The sequence below is a fragment of the Triticum aestivum genome, chromosome 1D (genome assembly GCF_018294505.1).
Source record: "Triticum aestivum cultivar Chinese Spring chromosome 1D, IWGSC CS RefSeq v2.1, whole genome shotgun sequence".
Lineage (NCBI taxonomy): Eukaryota > Viridiplantae > Streptophyta > Magnoliopsida > Poales > Poaceae > Triticum > Triticum aestivum.
In genome coordinates, this window is record NC_057796.1 from 200,829,462 (window position 1) to 200,839,144 (window position 9,683).

The 9,683-nt window shown below is 46.9% G+C and overlaps 1 protein-coding gene across 2 annotated transcripts in view; it reads left to right on the plus strand.

Moving 5' to 3' along the window:
- Positions 1–7,752: 7,752 nt before the first annotated feature.
- LOC123180962 (3-ketoacyl-CoA thiolase 2, peroxisomal) overlaps positions 7,753–9,683 on the plus strand; it is a 4,035-nt gene continuing 2,104 nt past the window's right edge. Inside the window, exons 1-7 of one of the 2 annotated variants that reach the window (XM_044593162.1) lie at positions 7,753–8,078; positions 8,178–8,254; positions 8,782–8,857; positions 8,964–9,090; positions 9,175–9,273; positions 9,352–9,419; positions 9,524–9,631. In XM_044593162.1, coding sequence (XP_044449097.1) covers positions 7,992–8,078; positions 8,178–8,254; positions 8,782–8,857; positions 8,964–9,090; positions 9,175–9,273; positions 9,352–9,419; positions 9,524–9,631 — 642 coding nt within the window. In that variant the 5' untranslated portion in view covers positions 7,753–7,991. Of the gene's footprint in view, positions 8,079–8,177; positions 8,255–8,781; positions 8,867–8,963; positions 9,091–9,174; positions 9,274–9,351; positions 9,420–9,523; positions 9,632–9,683 lie in introns of both variants that reach the window. The other variant, XM_044593161.1, reaches the window with a different exon arrangement.

Consider the following 9,683-nt stretch of genomic DNA (forward strand, 5'->3'; position numbering starts at 1 on the left):
TAGGAGTTGTCTTAATTTATTTATGACCTGCATGTCAACTGAAACGTCATGTAATTACTTTACTTTATTGCTAACCGTTAGCCATAGTAGTAGAAGTAATAATTGGCAAGACAACTTCATGAAGACACGATGATGGAGATCATGATGATGGAGATCATGGTGTCATGCCGGTGACGATGATGAACATGGCGCCCCGAAGATGGAGATCAAAAGGAGCAAAATGATATTGGCCATATCATGTCACTATTTGATTGCATGTGATGTTTATCATGTTTTACATCTTATTTGCTTAGAACGACGGTAGCATAAATAAGATGATCCCTCGCTAAAATTTCAAGAAAGTGTCCCCCCTAACTATGCACCGTTGCGAAGGTTCGTTGTTCCGAAGCACCACGTGATGATCGGGTGTGATAGGTTCTAACGTTCGCATACAACGGGTGTAAGCCAGATTTACACACGCAATACACTTAGGTTGACTTGACGAGCCTAGCATGTACAGACATGGCCTCGGAACACAAGAGACCGAAAGGTCGAAGATGAGTCGTATAGCAGATACGATCAACATGAAGATGTTCACCGATGATGACTGGTCCGTCTCACGTGATGATCGGACACGGCCTAGTTGACTCAGATCATGTAACACTTAGATGACTAGAGGGATGTCTGTCTGAGTGGGAGTTCGTTAATAATTTGATTAGATGAACTTTATTATCATGAACTTAGTCTAAAAAAAAATCTTTACAATATGTCTTGTAGATCAAATGGCCCACGCTAATGTTGCCCTCAACTTCAACGCGTTCCTAGAGAAAACCAAGCTGAAAGACGATGGTAGCAACTACACGGACTGGGTCCGTAACCTGAGGATTATCCTCATAGCTGCCAAGAAAGCATATGTCCTTGAAGCACCGCTAGGTGATGCACCTGTTTTCCCAGCAACTCAAGACGTTCTGAACGCCTGGCAGTCGCGTAGTGATGATTACTCCCTGGTTCAGTGCGGCATGCTTTACAGCTTAGAACCGGGGATCCAAAAGCATTTTGAGTAGCACGGAGCATATGAGATGTTCCAAGAGCTGAAAATGGTTTTCCAAGCTCATGCCCGGGTCGAGAGATATGAAGTCTCCGACAAGTTCTACAGTTGTAAGATGGAGGAGAATAGTTCCGTCAGCGAACACATACTCAAAATGTCTGGGTTGCACAACCGCTTGTCTCAGCTGGGAGTTAATCTCCCGGATGACGCGGTCGTTGACAGAATCCTTCAGTCGCTCCCACCTAGCTACAAGAGCTTTGTGATGAACTTCAATATGCAGGGGATGGAAAAGACCATTCCTGAGGTATATTCAATGCTGAAATCAGCGGAGGTGGAGATCAAAAAGGAACATCAAGTGTTGATGGTGAATAAAACCACTAAGTTCAAGAAAGGCAAGGGTAAGAAGAACTTCAAGAAAGACGGCAAGGGAGTTGCCGCGCCCGGTAAGCAAGCTGCCGGGAAGAAGACAAAGAATGGACCTAAGCCTGAGACTGATTGCTTTTATTGCAAGGGAAACGGTCAGTGGAAGCGGAACTGCCCCAAATACTTAGCGGATAAGAAGGCCGGCAACACCAAAGGTATATGTGATATACATGTTATTGATGTGTACCTAACCAGCGCTCGTAGTAGCTCCTGGTTATTTGATACCGGTGCGGTTGCTCATATTTGTAACTCAAAGCAGGAGCTGCGGAATAAGCGGAGACTGGCGAAGGACGAGGTGACGATGCGCGTCGGGAATGGTTCCAAGGTCGATGTGATCGCCGTCGGCACGCTACCTCTACATTTACCTACGGGATTAGTTTGAAACCTCAATAATTGTTATTTAGTGCCAGCTTTGAGCATGAACATTGTATCTGGATCTCGTTTAATGCAAGATGGCTACTCATTTAAATCCAAGAATAATGGTTGTTCTATTTATATGAGAGATATGTTTTATGGTCATGCCCCGCTGGTCAATGGTTTATTCTTAATGAATCTCGAACGTGACGTTACACATATTCATAGTGTGAATGCTAAGAAATGTAAGGTTGATAATGATAGTCCCACATACTTGTGGCACTGCCGCCTTGGTCACATTGGTGTCAAACGCATGAAGAAACTCCATGCAGATGGACTTTTGGAGTCTCTTGATTATGAATCATTTGACACGTGCGAACCATGCCTCATGGGCAAAATGACCAAGACTCCGTTCTCCGGAACAATGGAGCGAGCAACCAACTTATTGGAAATCATACATACTGATGTGTGCGGTCCAATGAGCGTTGAGGCTCGCGGTGGCTATCGTTATGTTCTCACCCTCACTGATGACTTGAGTAGATATGGGTATGTCTACTTAATGAAACACAAGTCTGAGACCTTTGAAAAGTTCAAGGAATTTCAGAGTGAGGTTGAGAATCAACGTGACAGGAAAATAAAGTTCTTACGATCAGATCGTGGAGGGGAATATTTGAGTCACGAATTTGGCACACACTTAAGGAAATGTGGAATTGTTTCACAACTCACGCTGCCTGGAACACCTCAGCGTAATGGTGTGTCCGAACGTCGTAATCGCACTCTATGGATATGGTGCGATCTATGATGTCTCTTACCGATCTACCGTTATCATTCTGGGGTTATGCTTTAGAGACTGCCGCATTCACTTTAAATAGGGCTCCGTCGAAATCCGTTGAGACGACACCGTATGAATTATGGTTTGGAAAGAAACCTAAGCTGTCGTTTCTTAAAGTTTGGGGATGCGATGCTTATGTCCAGAAACTTCAACCTGAAAAGCTCGAACCCAAGTCGAAAAAATGCGTCTTCATAGGATACCCTAAGGAAACCATTGGGTATACCTTCTACCTTAGATGCGAAGGCAAGATCTTCGTTGCCAAGAACGGGTCCTTTCTGGAGAAAGAGTTTCTCTCGAAAGAAGTAAGTGGGAGGAAAGTGGAACTTGATGAGATGACCCCTCTCGAACCGGAAAGTAGCGCAGCACAAGAAAATGTTTTTGTGGTGCCTGCACCGACTAGAGAGGAAGTTAATGATGACGATCATCATCAAGTTACCACTGAACTTCGTAGGTCCACAAGGACACGTTCCGCACCAGAGTGGTACGGCAACCCTGTCCTGGAAATCATGTTGTTGGACAACGGTGAACCTTCGAACTATGAAGAAGCAATGGGGGTCCAGATTCCAACAAATGGCTTGAAGCCATGCAACCCGAGATAGGATCCATGTATGAAAACAAAGTGTGGACTTTGACAGACTTGCCCGATGATCGGCAAGCGATAGAAAATAAATGGATCTTTAAGAAGAAGACGGACACGGATGGAAATGTTACCATCTATAAAGCTCGACTTGTCGCTAAGGGTTATCGACAAGTTCAAGGTGTTGACTACGATGAGACCTTCTCACCCGTAGCGAAGCTGAAGTCCGTCCGAATCATGTTAGCAATTGCCGCATTCTACGATTATGAGATATGGCAAATGGACGTCAAAACGGCATTCCTTAAGGAAGAATTGTATATGATGCAGCCGGAAGGTTTTGTCGATCCTAAGAATGCTGACAAAGTATGCAAGCTCCAACGCTCAATTTATGGGCTGGTGTAGGCATCTCGGAGTTGGAACATTCGCTTTGATGAGATGATCAAAGCGTTTGGGTTTACACAGGCTTATGGAGAAGCCTGTGTTTACAAGAAAGTGAGTGGGAGCTCTGTAGCATTTCTCATATTATATGTGGATGACATACTATTGATGGGAAATGATATAGAATTCTTGGAAAGTATAAAGGCCTACTTGAATAAGTGTTTTTCAATGAAGGACCTTGGAGAAGCTGCTTACATATTAGGCATCAAGATCTATAGAGATAGATCGAGACGCCTCATAGGTCTTTCACAAAGCACATACCTTGACAAGATATTGAAGAAGTTCAATATGGATCAGTCCAAGAAGGGGTTCTTGCCTGTATTGCAAGGTGTGAGATTGAGCACGGCTCAATGCCCGACCACGGCAGAAGATAGAGAAAAGATGAGTGTCGTCCCCTATGCCTCGGCCATAGGGTCTATTATGTATGCCATGCTGTGTACCAGACCTGATGTAAACCTTGCCGTGAGTTTGGTAGGAAGGTACCAAAGTAATCCCGGCATGGAACACTGGACAGCGGTCAAGAACATCCTGAAGTACCTGAAAAGGACTAAGGATATGTTTCTCGTTTATGGAGGTGACGAAGAGCTCGTCGTAAAGGGTTACGTCGATGCTAGCTTCGACACAGATCTGGATGACTCTAAGTCACAAACCGGATACGTGTATATTTTGAATGGTGGGGCAGTCAGCTGGTGTAGTTGCAAGCAAAGCGTCGTGGCGGGATCTACATGTGAAGCGGAGTACATGGCAGCCTCGGAGGCAGCACATGAAGCAATCTGGATGAAGGAGTTCATTGCCGATCTAGGAGTTATTCCCAATGCATCGGGGCCGATGACTCTCTTCTGTGACAACACTGAGCTATTGCCCTTGCCAAGGAGCCCAGGTTTCACAAGAAGACCAGGCACATCAAGCGTCGCTTCAACTCCATTCGTGAAAATGTTCAAAATGGAGACATAGATATTTGTAAAGTACATACGGATTTGAATGTCGCAGATCCGTTGACTAAACCTCTTCCACGGGAAAAATATGATCAACACCAGAACTCTATGGGTGTACGATTCATCACAATGTAACTAGATTATTGACTGTAGTGCAAGTGGGAGACTGTTGGAAATATGCCCTAGAGGCGACAATAAAATGGTTATTATTATATTTCCTTGTTCATGATAATTGTCTATTGTTTATGCTATAATTGTGTTATCCGGAAATCGTAATACATGTGTGAACACATAGACCATAACATGTCCCTAGTGAGCCTCTAGTTGACTAGCTCATTGATCAATAGATGGTTACGGTTTCCTGACCATGGACATTGGATGTCATTGATAACGGGATCACATCATTAGGAGAATGATGTGATGGACAAGACCCAATCCTAAGCATAGCACTAGATCGTGTAGTTCGTTTGCTGAGGTTTTTCTAATGTCAAGTATCATTTCCTTAGACCATGAGATCGTGCAACTCCCGGATACTGTAGGAATGCTTTGGGTGTGCCAAACGTCACAACGTAACTGGGTGGCTATAAAGGTGCACTACAGGTATCTCCGAAAGTGTCTGTTGGGTTGGCTCGGATCGAGACTGGGATTTGTCACTCCGTATGACGGAGAGGTATCACTGGGCCCACTCGGTATTGCATCATCATAATGAGCTCAATGTGACTAAGTAGTTAGTCACGGGATCATGCATTACGGAACGAGTAAAGTGACTTGCCGGTAACGAGATTGAACGAGGTATTGGGATACCGACGATCGAATCTCAGGCAAGTAACGTACCGATTGACAAAGGGAATTGTATACGGGATTACTTGAATCCTCGACATCGTGGTTCATCCGATGAGATCATCGAGGAGCATGTGGGAGCCAACATGGGTATCCAGATCCCGCTGTTGGTTATTGACCGGAGAGTCGTCTTGGTCATGTCTGCGTGTCTCCCGAACCCGTAGGGTCTACACACTTAAGGTTCGGTGACGCTAGGGTTGTAGAGATATTAGTATGCGGTAACCCGAAAGTTGTTCAGAGTCCCAGATGAGATCCCGGATATCACGAGGAGTTCCGGAATGGTCTGGAGGTAAAGATTTGTATATAGGAAGTCCAGTTTCGGCCACCGGGAAAGTTTCGGGGATCACCGGTATTGTACCGGGACCACCGGAAGGGCCCCGGGGGTCCACCGGGTGGGGCCACCTATCCCGGAGGGCCCCATGGGCTGAAGTGGGAAGGGAACCAGCCCCTGGTGGGCTGGTGCGCCCCCCATGGGCCTCCCCCTGCGCCTAGGGTTGGAAACCCTAGGGGTGGGGGGCGCCCCACCTGACTTGGGGGGCAAGTCCCCCCCTTGGCCGGCGCCCCCCCCCTTGAGATGGGATCTCCAGGGGCCGGCGCCCCCCAGGGCCCCTATATAAAGGGGGAGGGAGGGCTGCGCACCTAAGCCCCTGGCGCCTCCCTCTCCCCCCGTAACACCTCTCCCTCTCGCTGAGCTTGGCGAACCCCTGCCGAGATCCCCGCTGCTTCCACCACCACGCCGTCGTGCTGCTGGATCTCCATCAACCTCTCCTTCCCCCTTGCTGGATCAAGAAGGAGGAGACGTCTCTCCCAACCGTACGTGTGTTGAACGCGGAGGTGCCGTCCGTTCGGCGCTAGGATCATCGGTGATTTGGATCACCACGAGTACGACTCCATCAACCCCGTTCTCTTGAACGCTTCCGCTCGCGATCTACAAGGGTATGTAGATGCACTCATCTCTCTCGTTGCTAGTAAACTCCATAGATTGATCTTGGTGATGCGTAGAAAATTTTAAATTTCTGCTACGATCCCCTACAGATGGCCGGGCAATGCTAGGTAGTATTGATTGCATTCATTGGAGGTGGAAGAACTGCCTGGCGGCTTGGGCAAGGGAATACACCGGCCACAAACGTAAACCCACCATTGTGCTTGAAGTCGTGGCTTCACGTGATTTATGGATTTGGCATTGTTTCTTTGTTATGCCTGGGTCTCTCAGTAATATCGATGTTTTGTAGCGATCTCATCTATTTGCTCAGCTAGTTCGTGGCGAAGCTCCGTTTTGGAACTATACCGTAAGTGGCCATGACTATACCATGAGGGTACTATCTTGCCGATGGTATTTATTCTGCATGGTCAACATTTGTGAAGACCATTAGTGACCCTAAAACCAAGAAACATATTTTTTTGCCGAAGCATAAGAAGCTTGCCGAAAGGATATTGAGAGGGCATTGGTGTGTTGCAAGCTCGGTTTGCCATTGTTCGAGGTCCCGCTCGCTTCTGGGATAAGAAATCTCTCAGAAACATCATGACTGCTTGTGTAATTTTACACAACATGATCATCGAGGATGAAAGGGATTTGGACATAGTTATTATGGCAATGTTGGCAGCGCGAAGCCAGGGACGCAGATGAGATCACTGCATTTGTTGACACCTACCGGAAGATCGAGAACCGTGCTTCACACTCCCAACTCCAGAAAGATCTTATTGAGTATCAGTGCCAACTTTGTGGGAGATAGGTTTCCATTTTTATTCATATGTATTTGTGCGTGATTTGAGCAATTTGGTGTTGTAATAATTATTAGAATTTGAACATTTATTGTAATGAAAACGATTGTTGTATTGTGAATTGCCTTTCGGACCATTTGTATTCATATGTTTAATTTATGTTATGATTCTATTCGGTTCATATTGTTAAAAAATAGAATATACAAAGCTATTAAAAAATTGTTGTACCGCGAGATCTTCGGCGCGGAACAGATCCCGTAAACTCGTTCCGTACAATATTTACGCGACACATTTATGGGACGTGTTCGGTTAGAGGCGTCGCAGTACCGTAATTCTTTTTACAGGCCGCCTAAATGTATTTAGAGATGCTCTAAATGGGCGCGAAATTCGTGGAGGCCTGCTCCGGCGCGGCAGCCTGTCGCCGTCTGTGGAAGCCACGCCGGGCAGCGTTTGTCTTCCCCCGGCATCCCGTGCACCGCGTGGGAGGAAAACCAACCCAACAACTATGCCCCTCGCGTCGCCTCTCACGACCACGATCGACGACCACCCGGGACCGGAGAGTCGAGTCATGCAAAGTCGTCCAAAGTTTTCACACCCCCGACCTCTCCACTCCACCAAAGTCGCAGTGAACTCCTCCGAAACCCCCCCTCCTTTTCCTAGCCCTCTACCTGACTACTGACTAGAAATACCACACGCCCCGTCCGTCGCCACCCGGCGCGCGCAGCAGACTACCGACTAACCAACCATTCTCACCATTAACCACCAATTCCTCCCGTGACAGGGAGGACGCCGAGAGGCAGCGAAGAAGGAAGGAAGGAGGCAAGGTTGAGACAACAGCCAGCAATGGAGAAGGCGCTCGACAGGCAGAGGATCCTGCTGCGGCACCTGGAGCCCGCGGCCGGCGCCAGCCCGACCGCCTCCGCCATCTCCGTGAGATTCTGCTCCCTCTCAACTCCTCTTCGCCGCCGTGCCGGCGTCTCGGTTCCAGATCTGTGACGATCTTGGCGTTTTCTTTACGTGGTGTCGCAGGCCAGCGCGTGCGCCGCGGGGGACAGCGCCGCGTACCACCGGGGCCCCTGCTTCGCCGACGACGTCGTCATCGTCGCGTAAGTCATGTCTGCCGCTCCTGCTCCTGTCGCTTCGTCCGCTACTGTTTGTTGGATCGTCGGCTACTAGTTAGGCTCTGGTTGCCAGTGGTGCCGAAATTCATGCTTAGCTTTTTGGTCTGGCCGTTGGCCAAAGAAAGATACAGTGCCAAGTGTACTTTGGTGATCACGACGGTACTGCAAACTGTGGAAGCATGCAACAATGGATTAATGCCAACCTAGTTTCTTGGCTTTTCTGTTTGCTAAGATCGTGCCAGATTTGGTCCTTGTCAACCGTCTGAGTTGCATGTCTCTACTGCGCCGGAGAATGATACAGATCACAAAGATCTTCGGAGTACCTTTAGGATTACAGATATACGAATTGGACAGGAAGTATATATGTATGAACTGCAACAAAACTAGCAGTGTCTTTTCGCACTAGGTTCATAATTGTAATATTTCAATAATTTTCCTTTTTCTTAGCCAATTCTCGTAAACAGAGATCAAACATAAAACATGCATGACGTATCTACCGTTCATGTCTTCAGTGCCTATAGGACAGCAATCTGCAAGGCCAAGAGAGGTAGTTTCAAGGATACACTCCCTGAGGACCTCTTGGTACCGGTATTCAAGGTTTCTGTTTCTTATCTTCATTCCTTTTTGCAACCAAAAGAACAATTTAGTGAAGTGGTCGCTCTTGTCTTATCATCTTTTCCTCTCCCAATTTTAGGCTTTGGTGGATAAAACAAAGCTAAATCCGAGCGAAGTTGGCGACATTGTTGTTGGTACTGTTTTAGCTCCTGGGTCCCAAAGGGCAATAGAATGCAGGATGGCCGCATTGTATGCGGGTTTCCCTGGTAATTTCACCATCTTCATCAAATTTCCTTTAATATTGGACATAATTATCCCCACCTTTGATTAACTCGTTTAATGTGCTGTAGACACGGTTCCTCTGAAGACTGTAAACCGACAGTGCTCTTCTGGGCTTCAGGCAGTCGCAGATGTTGCTGCTGCTATTAAAGCAGGGATGTATGATATTGGTATGCTTTACTGAAAACTGATTTATGTATTTTGTTTGACTTCGTTGGCGATCTTAATTTGTTCTATCCTTTCAAAAGGTATTGCTGCTGGCGTAGAGTCAATGACAGTGAACAAAGTTAATCTTGTCGAGAAAGCGAATCCCAAAGTAAGTCAAATGGGTCGGTTTCACGCAAGAGTATCGTCTTTAGATGCATCTGTAAAGATGTTACAGCTGATAAAATGTTGGGTTGGAATCTCCAACTATTTTAGGTTGAGCTATTTGCTCAAGCACGCGATTGCCTTCTCCCAATGGGCCTTACCTCCGAGAATGTTGCACAGCGGTTTGGCATAACACGCATGGAGCAAGATCAAGCTGCTGTAAGTTGGCTGATTGTCCTTACTTTATGGCACTTATGTGTGACAGTGTATT